Genomic DNA, 19,995 nt, shown 5'->3' on the forward strand with positions numbered 1-19,995 from the left:
CTCCTTATCAGACGCTGCTGCCGCCAAAATTTTTTCTTTCTCCGCCTGCGCAGCACCAAGTGCTTCCTGGCTAGACGCCGCCGTGGCCAAGGCCTCATCTCTATCGGCCTGCGCGGCCGCCAAATCCCTTTTCAGGCGCGCAACCTCGCTCTCCAGTGATGATTTCTCAGTGATACTCTGGATGATAGCTTGGTCACGCGCCTCGGCCTGCTGTTCCAAGACACGCACTCTGCGCGCGTACTTGGCAACTTCGGCCTCCGCCAACTGCTGCTTCTCCCGCGCAGCTTGGAGCTCATGCCCGCGCTTGATGTATGCGGTGTTGGCACTTGCTCTGTTTTCACTGAGCTCCGCCTGGAGTTTCTCAGCTCGCGCGCGAGCATCAGACAGGTTCCAGGCGGCCACCTTAGCCTCTCGCTGGGCTTCCACAAGAGCGTCGCGTACTTTAACATAATCACGACGAAGCTCTTGGGAAGCAGCGAAGAAAGCCGACCCAGCGAAAACATGGTCGTTCAGCAAGTCCGCGCGGGTGCGCTCCTCCTGATACCTCCTTTCAGTAGGAGGCACGGCATGAGCCCAGAAGTCCTCGCATACGCCCATGGATTGAAAGGAACTCTCTTCATTAATCTTCCATCTCGGGCGGTAAACGTGGACACCTTCCTGCAAAACACAAGAAAAGTTCTAAGTCATAAAACATACTTATATGGAGATACGCGCAGCGGACCAACAAATCAATACATACCTGCGGGGATGAAGCAGGAAAGTCAGCGCCAGCCCCACCAGAGGTCTGCGCTGCGAACACTTGCGGCATCGCAGGGCTGGCGCGGTCTCCCAAGGAGTCTTCAACTTGAACCCCCTCGTCCTCCTCGTCTTCTTCAACAGGCCTCTTCTCCTGCGACCTGGAAGGCTCCAAACCAGCCTCGCGGGGAGGGCTGCGTGCAGGAGGAGGCGAGGGAGGTCTCGACGCCGCCAGTTCGGCGCGCAATACGGTTTCCTGCTCCTTGGTAATCCCAATAAGGGGAGACTCAGCACTAGCAGGAGCAGGACCAGAACCAGCGGCGCCGGAAGTGCCGCCAGGAGTATCACCAGCAACTGTTGCGCCAGCTACAACTCCTATGAACAAATAAACAAGGAAAAATTGTTTATGACTGACTCCAAAGGGAAAAATTCAGAAGACATATGTGCAAAACTTACCTTGGCGCAATTCTGTTCGCGCATCGAACATCGCCATAAAATCCATTCTACCCTTTTCAGAGGGTAGAACAGGGGACTTCGATGGAGTCCCCGGCGCAGCCGTGGCACCTTGTGGCGCCTGCGGCTGATCTGTTACCGTCGCTGCCTCTGCAAACATTTAAAGGAGCAAAGGTTTAATAACAATTCAGCCAGATGAAGATAAATAAAGTATACCTGTTGCAGGCGCGGCACTGCTTCTCTCTTCAGCCGCGCGAAAGGAGGAGGCGACGCCACCATACCTCAAGTGGACAGGAGGTCTGCCCACTCTCACAGGCAGAGAAGCTAAAGAAACCTTTGTGGTAAACACCTGGGTTTCCTTAGGTCCCTTCGTTTGAGCATGGGGATGAGCGACAGGGGTGTCCTCTTTCTTCTGTTTCTTACTGGCCCCTGCGCCAGATTTCCCCTTAGCTTTGCGCTTTAGTAGAGGCGCCTCCTCTTCCTCCTCCTCCTCTTCCGCGAGCTCTAGCTCGTAGTTTTCAAGCGCATCTACAAAAACAAGCGACAGAACTGTTAATAAACTTGGGTATTCTAAAGGAATGAGCAGGAGTGCGAAGGCTTACCAGGCGCGTCACCGTCAAAGTCAAAATCCAGATCCACTGGGATGAACATGTCATCAAAGCGATCCGGGAAACCAACCTCCCCAACGCCAAGTTCGACGGAGCCGCCCTCCACATGTTCATCATAAGCGGCAAGGATGTAATCCTTGGTGACTGCGCAAAGACAAGTTAAATGATATCAGCAAAAGAACGATGTTCGCGCAAAAAAAAAAAAAAAAAGAAAAAAAAAAAAAAAAAAAAAAAAACTTACACAACCCGTCGACTTGGATAACGGGCTCAAGCGCGCTGTCGGCCCAGAGCCTGCTCATGCCGACCCCAACCAGCGCCTCCTCGCAAATTTTCTTCGCGGGGGATGGTTCGGCGGTCAGTTTCTTAACCCATGCGCCAGTTGGGTTCTTGAGGACATCCTCATCCGCAGGCGCAGAAGTGATAGAGCGCATGGTCATACGGATGGGGATCACACCGGCCTTAATGTAAAAAAACCTCTCAGACCAGTCATGAAGGCTCTTGAATGAAACAGTGGAGCACTTCACCTTCTGACTGCGAGGAATAAAAGAGATCCAATTGTCTTGGATCTTGGCCTTATAAAAATACTGAAAGCGCCGAGGAGTGGGTTCCTCGCGCTGGGATTTGCACATGAACTCAAAGTGAGTCACGCGCACGAGTCCAAACGGATGGACTTGGGATATGTGAATCCCATAGAACTTCAACAGTGCACCCACAAACCTTGTCATCGGGAGACGAATGTTACAGTGGGTGAAAAAGTGGCTATATAGGGATATATAGCCGGCAGGCGGGTCCGCCACCGTTTGCCCGGACCTAGGCAACATGCAGCCAAACAGGGTGGGAAAGCCCTGAGAGGTGATCAGGTTGTCGAGATCTGCCTGCTTCAATTTGCAGGGGATTTCATTCCACCTTTTGGTGGCCTTGGTCCTCCCTACTTCCTCCGATGTGGTCTCAACAACCTTCTTCCCCTTCCCCTTTTGCTTCAATGTCGACATCACCACAGATTTCACACGGCGTCTTCGAGAGGCAACGGAGGTGATTGAAGGGCTAGACGAGTATGAACTATCAGACATACAACTGTAATAGCCGATAATCGAGGATTCGAATCGATGTAAACACTCAAATCAAAATGTGAAAGCAGAAATTTGAATTTTAGCAACAATAAAGATGAAGATAAAAATTTCCTAAGGGCCTGCTTTTATAGGCCCAGGAGAGAGAAATGTGGCAGCTGATCGGATTTCACGCGCCCCCACTCGCAGGGGCAAGCCAACGAAGGCGCGACACGTGTCCCTAACAGCTGTGTGAGGGGACAAAAAGATGTAACCGACCTGCCACGGAACAGAGACGCGCCCCCACTCCCAGGTACTAACCAATGCGAGTGCGACACGTGTTCAAGACAGCTGTGTGAGGGGACGTGAAAGGCAACTGTAGCACCTCGAGCACACGAAACGTCTGACACGTTTACGGCGCACGTCATCACCAACCAACCACGTGTTTGGACCTTTCGTTTTCAACCAAATGGATAGAACTTCGCGCGACGATGGAAACAACCAAGAAAACGACAAAACCCCCTATAAAAGGACAATTCAGTGAGTCTAATATCTATCTTACCACGCTCGCGCAAGATAAGACACACATTAGACTGGGGGGGCTTGAAGAGGTATGTACCCGCCTCAACACCAAGCAAGGCGGGTCAACCCACAAGATAAAGACATTATGAAGGCACAAAGCCAAAACCCAGGCGCATCGCGCATACAAAACATGCTCAGGCATCATATGCTCGCGCATCACATATGCGCGCGGCGCATATCGCATGCTCTTGCACATCACATATGCTCGCGCGTCACATATGCGCGTGGCGCACCAGCGCGCGGCGCATATCACATATGCGCGCGGCGCATATCGCATGCTCTTGCACATCACATATGCTCGCGCGTCACATATGCGCGTGGCGCACCAGCGCGCGGCGCATATCACACGCTCGTGCATATCACACCTGCGCATGAAATATCTGCGCGTGAGAATAAAAAGAAGACTTCGCGCATTCTCAGGATGGGCGCATATCACACGTACACATAATCAACCTCGTCCTTATCCAAATCAGGATCAGGGCAACCTTGATTGTGCACGTCAGACACTCTTCTAGAAGGCATCTTTTTAAGGAGTAAGAATATGCTGATGTTGACAGCTGCCAAATGAAAGGTCGACAACTCAGCATGACACATGTGCTACCACATGATTACAACCAACGAGAAAGCGCCAGGTGTCCCAGAGGACACGTGGCGCAGTGCGATTGGAGGAGGCCAACGAGGCTGAGCCCAGCCAGTGGAAACCCTAGCACTATAAATACAGCATCAACTCCACTTTGATGACACATTCATTCACACTCAATCATTGACAGTTACAAGCAGTGATATCACATTCAATCATATTGAATTATATTCACTCACAGTCAGTTACAGAAAACACACAGTCACACAATCAAGAGTATTCAGCGATTCAGCAATACTCTTGAGATTTCACTGACTCACACTTTATTATCTTCTCCACAAAGATACTGATTCTCACGCCGGAGGGTTACCCCAAAGAGGACCCCTCTGTCCCTTTCTGAGGGGTAAGTAACGGCGCTGTTCATTTTGTAGGTGGAAGAACACGGATTCAAAGGAACCATCGGTGAAACAGTTTAATCACACCCGAGGAAAGTAGATCTGCTACCAGTGAGTAGATCCACGTTTCTTCATCAAATCATTACCTTTTAAGAGCATTTGTATCTCACTCTTTATAATCTTTCATGCCTTTAAATATATGAAAAACATGAGGGATTGCATTTTTATTGGTGAGACTCATGACTAGTGACTATTGTTGGTGGCGACAAATCAATTTAGAAACATAAAGGCTGCATTTTTTATGGAAATTTATTATCACCAGCTTTGCGAACCAGGATCATGGATTCAAAGAACATAAGCAAACAATCACAAAGGCCTTAGCCGCTGAACGGTAACAAGAACATAATGATGCATCGAGGATGGGAATGGCGGTTGTTGGTACATGCAAGGCAAACAATATCTGGATATTGCATTCATATGAGCCGACTTGCATTTTATCTCTAGCAACATAACCAACCAACAACCACTTCTACATTTTCTTACTATAAAAAAACTGTTTTTAACATATATGAAGAGAAGAATACGTACAGAGATTGAATGGCAATAGGTTTTAATTAGGGAGGTTTTAATGAGTTAAAGTCATGATTATAATGTGTTAAGAAAGAAACACAAGTAATCCCAATAGTCAAATCTCATATCTATTTTTTTATCATAAAGTAAAGTTTACATTTTATACATAGTCAATGAGGAAATGAATGAGAGTAAATGTAGGCTATGGATACACTTTAATAACAAGCATCACACTTTTTTTATTTGTAGCGAACTCTCACACCTTTCAAACACCTTGATATCATTGGCATCGTTGGACTACAAGCTCTTTGATAGTAGGTGTCACGCTAAGTTTATATTTTGATTTTCAATTTAAATATTTGTATCTATTGTATACAAGAATTGATTATAATATTAGTCGATCACCTAATTACTTTCAATTTAAATATTTGTATCTTTTGTATACAAGAATTGATTATAATATTAGTCGATCACCTAATTACTACACTATAAGGCTCTACCATCACTAAAGAGGACAAAAAGTTATGGCTTGCAATTTACTTATATGATGGTATGGACAATATGCAAGACTATGAACACGTGGTCTTATTATTTGTAACTTGTCACTCTTATTTGATCACCAACGTTCATAAACAGATTTGTGTGTGTGATCACGTGAGATGATGTGTGTTTCATAACTGAATTAACGTAGATAACAAAGGTAATATGGAAATCTCAGGTGTCACAATTAAGAACCGCAATCATCGTCTCTACAAGATTCAAACTGACTTTTGCTCCATATAAAATACTTTTATGGGGATTAACTTTCAATCCCAAGGTCACATGGAAGCATCTAAGAATTCTCTTTATATTTATGAAGTTTGAATGACACCACTTAATCAAGAAATTACAATGTCGTCAACATAGAATAAGTGGGAAAGTAGTGTGTTGCTTCATGGTGTCTGTATTCCTTTGAACAGTTTCTCCGAACATGTTATTCGTATGGCCACGTGTAATGCTTCCATTGCGATAATAAACAATGGAAGTAGGAAGACCGTTAATAATATTGGACGAACGTGCTGCTACCAGAGTGCCTTTAACCCACAATCTCCATTATCCATGAACCTCATTTGTGATATGATCGAGTCTAAAAACAACAATTGACCTAGTCAAACGCTTTGTCAATGCCCACCTTGAAGATAATAATTTGCTTATTCGTTATTTTACACCAATAGGCAACTTCATTAAGAATCAACACCCGTTTGGTTATGTTTCTCCCGAAAACGTAAGTGGATTGTTCTTCACTTATTATCGAACCCATCACCAATCTCGTACTATAGGCCAATACCTTAGAAATCATCTTTGGTACGCAACCAATCAGAATAACCGACCAACATTCTTTTATTTTATGTGGGTCACGAACTTTGGGTATTAGCGTAACGAAACTTGAGTTACAAGTTACAACCATTACGAATATGTCTCAAAACATAGCCCTTTGATCCGGTTAAAACGGTTATGACAACTTATAAAACCGTAAAAGAACGAGAATTCTCATCCCCTTTGAAATTTAAAACCTTGTAGGCTTTTTTCTAGAGTCCATTTTAATAAAATTGTGTTTTAAAAGTTAAATACAAAAAACAAAAAATAAATGTAATTCGGTTTTTAAGAGGTTCGACCGGTGATTGAACCGGGCAGATTGGTGTTGTTTGTTTTTTAAGACAAAAATTGTCCGCAGTCTGATTTCATCTGATTTAATGTCTGCAGCTGAAGATGTGGTTTGAAGGTCTGCAATCTGAAAATATAATACTGTTTGTTTTATTAACTGGATATCGTCTGCATAAGTTGAAAAGTAGTTAACTATCATATATATTACAGTAGATAAAAGTCATTTAACGTTTGTAGACTGCAAAAATAATTGGTAGTGGTGTACGAACTATGAAAGTGGGTGGTGGTAGACAATTGTGGCAGGCGGTGAACGGTGGGTGGTGGTGAGGGACGGTTGTGGTGGTGGGTGGTGGACCGTGATGGTGGCCGACAATGGGTGGTGGTGGACTATGGCTGTGGCAGGTGGTGGATGGTGGTGGTGGTGGTGGTGGACGGTGGTTGTGGCCGACGGGGGTGGTGGTGGTGATGGACAGTGGTGGTGGTGGGTGGTTAACGGTGGTGGTGATGGACGGTAGTGGTGGCGGCAGACGGTGGGTGGTGCCGGCGGCGGACGGTGGTGGTGGGTGGTGGTGGTGGGTGGTGGTGGCGGTGGACGGTGGGTGGTGGTGGTGGCGGTACCTGGTATGATGTTAAGAAGTGTGAAGATTGTTAAAAAAATTTATTTTTTAAGACCATAAAAACAGTTTTCAGATTTTTTTTTTTAAAACAAACAGTTTTTAAAAGCTTATGTCCGCGCGCCCGCAAACATAGGCTCCTTGGAAAACTTACAAGCAAAAACAAACACAACCTTAGTTTTCATAACAATGAATCCTATTCCTATGTGGTCACAGTACAAACATGTTTACTCCATGCCATCCACTCACATCATCAACATCGACAACACGCTACTTCTACATTCGCCGCTCAACCTAAAACCCAATAACATTGTCACACGCAAATGGAGGCAGTGAAGAACACACAGATCGTGTTGAGGAACTACGTAAATGGGTTCCCAAGGAATCCGACATGCTCCTCGTTACTTCAGCCACCATTAACCTTAAGCTTCCAGAAGCTTCCAATGCTGTTCTCGTGAAGAACCTTTACCTCTCATGTGACCCGTACATGCGAATTCGGATGACCAAAACTGAAGACAGTTACTTTCTATCCTTCACTTCTGGTTCGGTCGGTAACTTCATCTTTATTAATTAGGGTCTCTTTGATTATACATTATGATATAGATTATAGAAGAATAGGAATTAGGCGTTTATAAGAGTCTTATTATTATTATATTTATTATAAAATTGGTATATTACGTATTATTTAATGTTTTCATTGATCCAATTACTGCAAAGTTATCGAGATAATATTATTATTATTTTAAGGGACTAAAGTCAAGGGGCTACTAGACACTTATTATTATTATTATTATTATTATTATTATTATTATTATTATTTTACCACCATCGAATCCTTGGGCTACCTACTAAATTCATCACATCGTGCGTGGAAAACCCTCACCTAATACCAATGCCAGTTTATACCTGCTCGATGAAAGCTCGTGGCTCGCTCGATAAAATCTCAAATAAAACTAACTACAAAACTTGATTTGAAACAGCCTGAGCTGAGTTGGTTCATTTTTGTAACCGAGCCAAAATCATCAGTGGCTCGGCTCGTTGGCTCCATCTTTAGGCTCGTTTAACTTCAAAATCGAGCTCAAGCCTAGCTGAGCTGCCTCGTTTATTTTCAAGCTTGAGCTCGAAACCACCCTAGCTCGACTTGTGAACAACCCTACCCGAAGGCACAACAGTGTGGTGAGGTAAAACCCGCTCAGTTCAAGGATCGAACTAGCGACCGTCCCATGTTCGCCTAGTCTCAATCGTCACCATGTGCCGCCGAAACTAAATGATGGGGACGTGGGAATCGAACCTGGGTAATTTGGAACACCAGGTCTTTTTCTTACCACTCCACCACCAACTCATTTGCAAGGGGCTACATTACAATGTTACATACTAGAGTGAATGACAAAGTGCTATACAAGACCCACTTAAGTTAAAACAGTATCACACATCTGTTAAGATTCAAGAAACTGTTAATAATTAGTTATTAACTTATTACACTTGTGTACGCGGGTTTTCTCTGGATATCGAGTATATCTGTTTATGACTTACGGGTTGGAAATTACCGAAACCATATCTTAAACCCATCGAAAACTGACTTGAAATATCAACTTCAAAGTATTGTAGTAAATTAAAAGAGAATATGAAGTCTGAACCTTTGTAATGTAGTTACTTTGTTGACACCAAATATATCTAACATGCATTTGAAAGACATCAATTTACTATATCCTATATCAGCTTGTGTTTTGATGTAATATATACCATCTTGCAGCCTATAACAGGATCTGGAGTGTCCAAAGTTCTTGATTCCGGGCATTCAAACTTCAAAAAAGGTGACTTCGTTTGGGGTTTCACCAGATGGGAGGAATACAGCATCATCAATACTCCCGAGGCTCTATTTAAGATTGACGATACCGATGTGCCTCTTTCTTATTATACCGGAATTCTTGGTATGTTTACAGATTAAAGCCTGTAATGTTTAAGTTATGTGTTCTATTGTTTGATTTTGTTTTCCTTTTGGATCGTTATTTAGGTATGCCTGGTATGACTGCTTATGCTGGTTTCTATGAAATTTGTGCTCCAAAGAAAGGAGAGTATGTGTTCGTTTCAGCAGCTGTAGGTGCAGTTGGTCAGCTCGTTGGGCAGTTTGCAAAACTGTCGGGATGCTATGTTGTTGGGAGCGCGGGTACAAAAGAAAAGGTCAGTTCTTTGAAAATTTTACCTTAAGTATATGACAGCTAATTCATTGTTACTTATTATGATACATTTTACCTTAGTTTTGAATTTTGATTTGTTTTTGTATGCGCATTTCATCATTCAAGGTTGATTTGTTGAAGAATAAATATGGGTTTGATGAGGCTTTTAACTACAAGGAAGAGAAAGATCTAAATGCAGCTCTAAAGAGGTTAGCATGAGAATCTAAAGGTGGCAAAATGGTCGGGTCGAATTTACTTATTTTTGGTACATGTCGAGTCAGATTGAAGAACCTAACCACTTTTTGTCCAATTTATTTTATATAAACATTTAGTAAAAATATTTAAAAAATATAAACTAGTTTTTGTGATTGTAGGGGTATGGTACTAAACCCGGTTTTACGACCCTAAATTTATTATGTTTGGCTTATTTTATTATATGGACTAATACAATGTTATTGGGCTGAGGGGGTTTTGTGGAGGTAACCCTAACTGGGCTAGGCCCATTAGGGTACCATGATGGTGGCCATGAGGCTCTCTATATAAGGAGGTCTCCACCTCCTTATTATGGGGTCATGCTCAATAAGAGCCACCACCATTTTTTTGTGTCTGTAAACAAGAGATCTTTGAGATTTCTTAGCAGTCACCTCCACACCCCTGAAAAACCATTGCAGGTCTCAAGCAACCGGAGAAGAAGATCAAGACGTGGTTCGTTCATCTCGAAAATCCGTGGAAACATCGTCATGGATCAGGTCAGATTCATTTCATGCTTCGACATTGGCGCCATCCGTGGGACGGCAACGAACTACCCTTCGATCTCCCTCTCGGTTGTCAGATCTCCCCCAAGAAAAACCCAGATCTGGAAGTTTACAGAAAAAGGCTTCAAGGCTTGTTCTATTAAAGCTCAAAAAGATCCATAGATCTAAAGGAGGCTTCCAGATCTGTGCAAAAAGAAACTGCCTGATTCGAATGATCAGGTCTCCGGATCTGTGAAGGTTTTAAATCCGCTCCGAGCTTCAGATCTATCTAGATCTGATTTACAGATCTAAATCTAGATTACAGACCTGGATTTTAGGTTTAAAATTGCAGATCTAACAATTAAATCGCAGATCCAAAAAATTACCAGACTTCCGCCGCCATGTACGCGCGCCCGCGGATTCTCACTCCGCAGCCATGCATGTGCCGCCGCGAGAACCACCACGTGGGTTTCGCGCAAAAGACCTCCACCATGTGGGTTTTGCGCAGAAGACTGCCACTACGCATGCTCGCCAGCGGGTCACCATTCCGCCGACATGCGTGAGCGCCCGTGGAAACCACCGCGGAAACCACCATGTGGGTTTTGCGCAAGAGACCTCCGCCATGCACGCGCGCTCGCTAGTCACCACTCCATCGCCGTGCATGCGCGCGTCAGGCCACGCGCCAAACTTAAAAGTTGGGAATCCTCATAATATCCCATATGGTTACGCGCCAAACTTAAAGGTCGGGAATCCTCATAATATCCCATATGGCTACACGCCATTCTTAAAGGTAGGGAATCCTCATAATATCCCATATGGCTACGTGCCATACTTAAAGGTCGGGGAATCCTCATAATATCCCATATGGCTACGCGCCATACTTAAAGGTCGGGAATCCTCATAATATCCCATATGGCTACGCGCCATACTTAAAGGTCGGGAATCCTCATAATATCCCATATGGCTACGCGCCATACTTAAAGGTTGGGAATCCTCATAATATCCCATATGGCTACGCGCCATACTTAAAGGTTGGGAATCCTCATAATATCCCATATGGCTACGCGCCATACTTAAAGGTTGGGAATCCTCATAAACCCACCAGGCCACGCGCCAAACTTAAAGGTTGGGAATCCTCATAAACCCATCAGGCCAAGCGCCAAACTTAAAGGTTGGGAATCCTCATAAACCCATACGGCTTCGCGCCGAATACAAGACCGAACGCGGCTCCGCTCCGTTCAACATGCACACCACCATGATGCTTGAGCGCAGTCGCATATCACATGCTCAAGCACCACATATGCTCACGTATATTACATATGCTTACGCATCACATGCTCACACATATCACAGTCTACGCGCACGCGCACGCAACATCTGCGCGTGGCGCATGACACAAAGTCTACGCGCACGAGCATGCAACATCTGCGCGTGGCGCGGGACATAAAGTCTACGTGCACGCGCATGCAACATCTGTGCGTGGCGCATAACACAAGCCAGAGCCTATGCGCACGCGCATGCAACATCTGCGCGTGGCGCATAACACAAGCCAGAGCCTATGCGCACGCGCATGCAACATCTGCGCGTGGCGCATAACACAAGCCAGAGCCTATGCGCACGCGCATGCAACATCTGCGCGTGTCGCATGACGCACAGTCTACGCGCACGCGCACGCAACATCTGCGCGTGGCGCATGACACAAAGTCTACGCGCACGCGCATGCAACATCTGCGCGTGGCGCGGGACATAAAGTCTACGCGCACGCGCATGCAACATCTGCGCGTGTCGCATGACGCACAGTCTACGCGCACGCGCAAGCTCCATTATTATTATAGATCGTAAGTCGCCTCGCGCGCAAGCTTTATTATTCTTATAGCTCGTAAGTCGCCTCACGCGCAAGCTTCATTATTATTATAGCTCGTAAGCCGCAACTCGCGCAAGCTTCATTATTATTATAGCTCGTAAGCCGCAACTCGCGCAAGCTTCATTATTATTATAGCTCATAAGTCGCCTCGCGCGCAAGCTTTATTATTCTTCTTATAGCTCGTAAGTCGCCTCACGCGCAAGCTTCATTCTTATAGCTCGTAAGTCGCCTCACGCGCAAGCTTTATTATTCTTATAGCTCATAAGTCGCCTCGCGCGCAAGCTTTATTATTCTTATAGATCCGTAAGTCGCCTCGCGCGCAGTTTTATTATTCTCATAGATCCGTAAGTCGCCTCTCGCGCAAGCTTTATTATTCTCATAACTCGTGAGCTGCCTCGCGCGCAAGTTATGTTACATTATTATCGAGATGCGCGCTCCATCTTTTATCAGGCCTCGCGCCACTATGATGCGTGCTATATCTTATTTATGCCAGGGCACCATCATTATCATTAGGACCACAACATGTCACCATCATGAAGAAAACCTCCCAAAACTCAAAGACAATAAAGACAAGGCCGAAGAAAAGGGAAAAAACCGCCTCATGGCCTAACACACCTCATAAAGTCCAGCGCTCCACCTAGACGCTTGCGCGCCCAGGAGCAACGCTGGACTTGGGGGGCTTGTAGGGGTATGGTACTAAACCCGGTTTTACGACCCTAAATTTATTATGTTTGGCTTATTTTATTATATGGACTAATACAATGTTATTGGGCTGAGGGGGTTTTGTGGAGGTAACCCTAACTGGGCTAGGCCCATTAGGGTACCATGATGGTGGCCATGAGGCTCTCTATATAAGGAGGTCTCCACCTCCTTATTATGGGGTCATGCTCAATAAGAGCCACCACCACTTTTTTGTGTCTGTAAACAAGAGATCTTTGAGATTTCTTAGCAGTCACCTCCACACCCCCGAAAAACCATTGCAGGTCTCAAGCAACCGGAGAAGAAGATCAAGACGTGGTTCGTTCATCTCGAAAATCCGTGGAAACATCGTCATGGATCAGGTCAGATTCATTTCATGCTTCTGATTTAGGAATTTGATTCTTTAAAAACACACTTTGGGCCACTTTCGATTCGTTTGACCTAGTTGACCAGTTAGTTTGATTAGTCTTTTGATGTTATTATTTTGTATAATAATGTCAGGTACTTTCCAATGGCATTGATATTTACTTTGAGAACGTCGGTGGGAAGATGTTGGAGGCAGTACTCTTGAACATGAAATTAAACGGTCGGATTTCAGTTTGCGGGATGATTTCACAATACAACAATCTAGAGCAAGGGGACGGGGTGCATAACCTGTTTTTGCTGGTCGCAAAACGTCTGCTCATGAAAGGTTTCATTGTGGGTGATTACTATCACATGCTTCCAAAGTATATGGAAATGGTCATGCCTTTGATAAAACAAGGAAAGATTTGTTATACTGAAGACGTTGCAGAAGGGCTCGAGAGTGCACCCGCAGCTTTAGTAGGACTGTTCACGGGTAGAAATGTTGGGAAGCAAGTGGTGGTCGTGGCTCGTGAATGAGTCGATGCCGTTAGGAGTTTTTTAACCATATACGATTGGTGTCGTTTTTAATATTGAACAAGCATATGTGTTGAATCTGAATGTGGTTTGATTTGGTCGAGAATTTGATTGGAAAGAGTAAATATATGGCAAGTAGTTGGTCAGTTAAATGATGGATGGAGGGTCCAAGCCCTTTGTTATTTTGCAAATTGCAGTCGTTAATGTTTGAACTCTGCACGTCATCATTAAAGGCGTAGACGAGTCGAGTCAACCTCAAATATTTAAACTTACGAACCGAATTCAACTTGTTGATTCTTTGTGTTTTCAAATTAGAGTTTGGTTTCTGAATAGGAATATATATTATGTAGTTAATTTTATCATAATTAGAAATAACAACTTTTATTATATAGTTGTTCATTATCATTAAATAAAAGTTATTGTACTTATACAAATAATCAGTCTGTTTTTTGCTTGTGAACTTTGTCAAGTTTGGTATATGAAACTTGGGACGTTTATTAAACAAGCTTAGTACACGGCGGGGAGCTTGTTTAATATGTGTCTTATTTCAAGTTTTTAACGAGTCTATCTTGTGTAATTCATCCCTAGTTTACAACTAGGATCCGGCAATAGACCACTTATGCAGCAATGCAACATTGATATATTTATTTTATTATAGAAAAAATTAAATTTATGAATCTTTGAAATTGGGTTTTTGTAGTGTTTGATTAGAATGCTTTTAACTTTTTAATTAGTTTATACGTTTCGAAGTCAAAATCACTACATTTGTTTGAAATATTCAGAGTGCATACAAAAGTGATTGTAACATCACCGGCTTTAATTAAAAAACTAACTTTTGACCGTTGATTTTGATTCTTGAAGCGACAACCATTTTTTATTTTAAATAAGCGTGTGTTTGGAATTCATTATAAAAACTCTTTATAACTTTTCAATAAGTTATTAAGTTACAAAAGTATAACTTATTAACTTTTTATTCTCTCTTACACCAAAAGCAATCTGAATCACCTTATTAATTATTAATTTTCAAAATGTTTGTTATAAGTTGGTGAAAATAAGCAATCCTATAGAGCAAATAGAAAATAACATTAGATAAAGAAAGAGGGAAAAGGTGATAGTTGAAGAGTCAATTACTAATGCATATAAATGAACCGAATATTCAGTAAACTGTTTGGCGGAAAGTTTGTTTATGTTCGTTTTACGTTTGTTTATATGCTCACTTATGCTCGTTTATCTTTGTTCAGTTATATTTAACTACGTACATGAACTGTTCGTTCAGATTTTAAACAAATGAACATAAATAAACACAAACATTCTCATTTTTTAAACAAACAAACATGTGTCATGCTTGTTCGGTTCGTTTGCCAATCAATTACTTGATCAATATGAATACTGGTTCAAATAAATATATACAACCATCATTTTCAAAACAAACAATAATAAATTTATTTTCCTTATTCAACAGTTACTGAATTAAGTATTGAGTAGTTGTGATGAATGATAAGTATGAACCTTTGTACACATTTGCATTGAATGGTTGAACCTTAAAACCTGCTAACATCTTTCTATCCAATCCAAAGAACAGTTTCACACACACAAATGGCACAAGTGAAGAACAAGCAGATCGTGTTGAAGAATTACGTAAATGGGTTCCCCAAGGAATCCGACATGCTCATCGTCACTTCCGACACCATCAACCTCAACCTTCCAGAAGGTTCTAATGCCGTTCTGGTGAAGAATCTTTATCTGTCATGTGATCCGTACATACGTGGTCGAATGAGCAAAACTAAAGGAAGTTACATCGACTCCTTCACTCCTGGTTCGGTCGGTAACTTCATCTTAATTCATGGACTGTTTGTTTATTAGACGATTCGGGTTTTGGTTTTTGGTTATAGTTAAACGACCTAGAGACCGAGCTTAATCCAACTCGAGTTTAAACGAGCTCGAGTATTAAAACAAGCGTGTTTAATAAACGAGCCCAAGTCTGAGCGTCAATTGTCAAACTCAGACCACTTAAATAAGCCTGTTATTTATATAACTTCTATCTAATATATTTTTTTATAATATTTATTAATATAAATATTATGAGAAAAATAATTAAACTATTTATATTATGCCATACACAAAAATTATAATTATAAAATAAATTATTTAATATATATTTATAATATTTATATGAAATATTCCTATACGTAAAGCACAACTATAATAAATATAAATAAAGTAATCAATAAATGCTAAAAGGAGGAGAGCTCGAACTAAGCTCGACCTTTAGAATAGAGCTCGAAACGTGAAAAACTACTCAAGAGCCGAGCTCAGAGTCTAGACGAGTGTGGGCTCTACTCGACTTGTTTACACCCGGTAGTTTAAAACTTTAAATTTCCACACAAAAATATATTTGTTCCTAATATTAGTTTAAAGTCAATTGATTTTCTGAAGTAAACGCTCTAGAACAATTAATTTTCAATTTGCACTTTAGTAGCCCATTTCAGCCCATTAAAGATAAGTTGAATTTGGGTATTCATGTTTTGGTTGTGTTCTTTTATGTTAGTTCGTGTTCAATGGTCATTTAGAATATTAATGAACGAACATAAATGAATACGGACATGTTTATTTCCTTAATAAAGGAACACAGGCATAAAAAACTTGTTTGTTTTGTTTGGTTAAAGTTAAACAAATAAACCTTGTTCGTGTTTGTTAGGTTTGTTTACTAATGGAACCCATTGTTATCTTGCAGCCTATAGAGGGACTTGGAGTTGCGAAAGTCCTCGAATCCGGACATTCAAACTTCAAGAAAGGTGACTTAGTTTGGGGAGGAACCAGATGGGAGGAATACAGTGTACTCAACGCACCCGAAACTCTATTCAAGATTGAACAAACTGATGTGCCTCTGTCCTATTACACAGGAATTCTTGGTATGTTTTCTGTTGAATTGATTTTGGTTTCGATATTCGTGTTTGCGCGCACATATATAGACAGAATATCACATTAAATAATGTATACCAATAGGGTGTAAACCAGCCTAGCCAATCCCGCTAGGCTTGTAAACGAACACAAACAGGGGCATGTTCGTGTTTGCTCATTTAAGTTTAACTGAGCATGAACGTCATGAACACGAACATATAATCGAACAAATTTTGAGGTTGTTCGTTCATTAAGAAAATTGGCATGTTCATGTTTGTTCGTTTAAAGTGTAAACGAACAGTTCACGAACGTAAACGAACTTATTTTTAGGCTAGTTCGTTAAGTGAAGCTCAGGCTCGCGCTCGTTTATAAACAAACTTATTTTTAGGCTAGTGACCCGAACTAGAACAACTCACGAACATGTTAGTTTTCGTGACAAGTACGCACTAGTAGTTAGAAGAGGGTTCTTCATGTGTCTTACCTTTGTCATATACAGGACGGTAATGACATTGAGGATACTTTTAATGCATACAACCAATCGGTTTATTTAACACTTTTGATTATAACCGAATAATATAACTTTTGTAATCATGTCCGGCACTATATTATATAAAGGTATTGAACAAATACTGTTTCTCCTCAACCTCACCCGTAACCATTTGGATGGTTTCTAGGTATGCCTGGTATGACCGCTTATGCTGGCTTCTATGAGGTTTGTTCTCCAAAGAAAGGAGAGTATGTCTTTGTTTCAGCAGCTTCCGGTGCAGTTGGTCAGCTCGTTGGTCAGTTTGCAAAGTTGTTAGGATGTTATGTCGTCGGGAGCGCTGGTACAAAAGAAAAGGTTTGTGTATTCTGAACTTTCGTACCATAGTTTCTACTTATACAATTCATGGGCATACATTTAATGTTTTGTATCCAAATCATTTATGTATATTTATTTCATCACCGCAGGTTGATCTATTGAAGAACAAATTTGGATATGATGAGGCGTTTAACTATAAGGAAGAGCAAGACTTAGATGCAGCTCTAAAGAGGTTAGCCTTAAACATAGTTGTCACTCGAGATAAAATAAAAATACACGTTTTATAAAGTGAAATAACTTTTGTATTCGTAGTTGACAGATTAGCGTTTTGAGATGTTTAGCTTTTAAAATTTAACGTGGTAGGTACTTTCCCGATGGGATTGATATTTACTTTGAGAATGTTGGAGGAAAGATGTTGGATGCAGTACTCCCGAATATGAGATTAAACAGTCGGATTTCAGTCTGTGGGATGATTTCACAGTACAATCAAGAGCAAGGGGACGGGGTGCGCAACCTATTTCACATAATAACAAAAAGTGTGCTCATGAAAGGGTTCATTGTGACTCATTTCTATCACATGTATCCAAAGTATATGGAAATGGTTATGCCTTTGATCAAACAAGGGAAGATTTGTTACATTGAAGACATTGCAGAAGGACTCGAGAGTGCACCCACGGCTTTGGTTGGGCTCTTTTCTGGCAGAAATGTCGGGAAGCAAGTGGTGGTTGTGGCTCGTGAGTGAGGCAAGTCGAGTTCTTTAGGATTTCGTTTTGGATGCTTTATACACATACATAGATATACATATGCATACTCTTAAGATGCGACACATTATTATAATATTATGAACTAGTGTTGTTTTTTTTTATTTTCGGTTTGATTTGGTCAAGAATGATAGGATTAGAAGCCATTGATGTGTTGAAAAATAATCGTTAAGAACAAATTGTTGTTTTTTATGGATAAGTAAACTCTGATATAGCAACGGAATGGTAATTTTTCTTCTTTTTCTGGGACGATTTTAACTCTTATTAATTTGGACGCTCTTATACAAAATACATTTGATGATCAGTGTTTTTACGACTAGACTAGCTAGTCAGACTAGAACTCGTTAACACTTGTTCGGTTATACATCTTTGAGTCACCTGTAGTTTGACCGACTAATCACGACGATTATCAGTTGAACCCGCCCTGGTTGGACCGGAAAATCAAAAGAGGTTGCAAAACTTCACTTTTGAAATCGGGATATATGGCAAGCAGGCATAAAACTGAAACGTGAAAAAATATAAAGCCGAAAGATAAAACTTAAAAGTGAAAATGACGTGGGCGGATTTACTAAAACTCTTGTATATTAAATTCAAGGCTTCGTCTATTGAGACGCCCCATTTTTCTATTTTGACACCTGAAATGGGTCATATTGATCAATATGAGGCATATAAGCCCATCAAACAAACAAAAAGCTGGCCATGTCAGTTTTGGTTTGGTTGTTACGCCAATATACCATAATGGTCAATATGGATAATATGAACCAAAATGTGAATTTTTTATCAATGCTGAAGTTGCTTATAAGATGATATGTACCAATATCTATCATATATGGGTAGATATAGACCATATGAACCACACTGTGATAATATTTGGTGATAAGTATCGGTCATTTTATAGTAAGAAAAAACTACTATTCAGAACATATGTATAGATTTTAACCCATCTAACAAACAAAAAGTATAGATTTTATTTGAGAGATTATGTTAATTTAATTTTACACTAAAAATAGAAGTAAGAGAAACTAAGTTCTCGAAACATAAACCAAATATTCAGAACATGTTAATCATACATTAAAGACATGAACAATTAAAATTTGCATAAATATATAATCATTTTGTACATACATAACAAAAATACAACTGATATTTGAAATTTAATATAGTCAACAACCTAAGCTATGGCTGTAGATCCGGAGCGGGCGACGAATCCTGAGCGGTGGGCGGATCCTGACCGGCCGTCGGATACTGTCGTGGAAATGGTAGTGGTCGTTCCTACAATCCGTGGGCCTGCCTCAAATCCTTCAATGTCTCAACCGCCCACCCCAACAAGTCTTCAATGCGGTCAATCCGGCGACCATAGTCCTGAGCGAGTGCTCGTGCAGCCGGAGGCAAATCCAAATAGACGTGTTGAGGATACTGAGGTTGTTGCAGTTGCGGCTAAGGTGACAGTGGTAAATCATGATCGATTGAATCGTCAGCATGAGCCCCGCCTTCACCTGGAAGCACCTCATGATAAACCGGGAGCACTGCCAGTGATGGCACATGCCCATCCAGAAAGAGACCTAAAGGCCGAGCGATAACTGTAACGTACGCACCCCCGTACAATGACCCTCGCTTTTGACGATGATAGGCAGTCACAAAGTAATCCGCCAAACACCTCGCGAGGGCGCACGACCTCCGGTAGAGAAGACAATATAAGAAAAACATATCACAAGACGTGCATAGGTCACGATATAATCCCGTTGTGCAATGGATGTAGTAATGAGCCTGTGTAAGAATCGATAGAGGGGGTCTGTAATGGCGCTAACCTTCCCAGCCGATTTACCAAAAGGAGTGTCGACAATGATCATCCTTGCCTATCGTATCTTGTGACCCCCTCCGTGTAAAGCGCATCACCGTCTCCGGCTCGGTGTACAAGTCGCTATGCCTCGCGAAGGCGGAAAGTGACATC

The 19,995-nt window shown here is 41.9% G+C and overlaps 1 protein-coding gene and 1 pseudogene across 2 annotated transcripts; both read left to right on the plus strand.

Annotated features, from left to right (window-relative positions):
* The first annotated feature begins 7,449 nt into the window (after nucleotides 1-7,449).
* On the plus strand, nucleotides 7,450-13,713 carry LOC143564893 (2-alkenal reductase (NADP(+)-dependent)-like; annotated as a pseudogene). The gene is made up of 6 exons (XR_013140958.1): nucleotides 7,450-7,774; nucleotides 8,981-9,158; nucleotides 9,242-9,408; nucleotides 9,531-9,613; nucleotide 9,912; nucleotides 13,203-13,713. The product of XR_013140958.1 is annotated as a 2-alkenal reductase (NADP(+)-dependent)-like (transcript).
* A 1,392-nt stretch (nucleotides 13,714-15,105) lies between these two features.
* LOC143564891 (2-alkenal reductase (NADP(+)-dependent)-like) lies at nucleotides 15,106-18,025 on the plus strand. The gene is made up of 5 exons (XM_077052031.1): nucleotides 15,106-15,401; nucleotides 16,315-16,492; nucleotides 17,156-17,322; nucleotides 17,433-17,515; nucleotides 17,647-18,025. Exons 1-5 carry the CDS (start codon nucleotides 15,177-15,179, stop codon nucleotides 18,023-18,025), a joined length of 1,032 nt encoding a protein of 343 aa, XP_076908146.1. The 5' UTR covers nucleotides 15,106-15,176.
* Nucleotides 18,026-19,995: the final 1,970 nt, after the last annotated feature.

This window comes from Bidens hawaiensis, unplaced genomic scaffold (genome assembly GCF_021521415.1).
Source record: "Bidens hawaiensis isolate Kalapana, Puna unplaced genomic scaffold, B.hawaiensis_p1.1 tig00022174_1, whole genome shotgun sequence".
Classification (NCBI taxonomy): Eukaryota; Viridiplantae; Streptophyta; class Magnoliopsida; order Asterales; family Asteraceae; genus Bidens; species Bidens hawaiensis.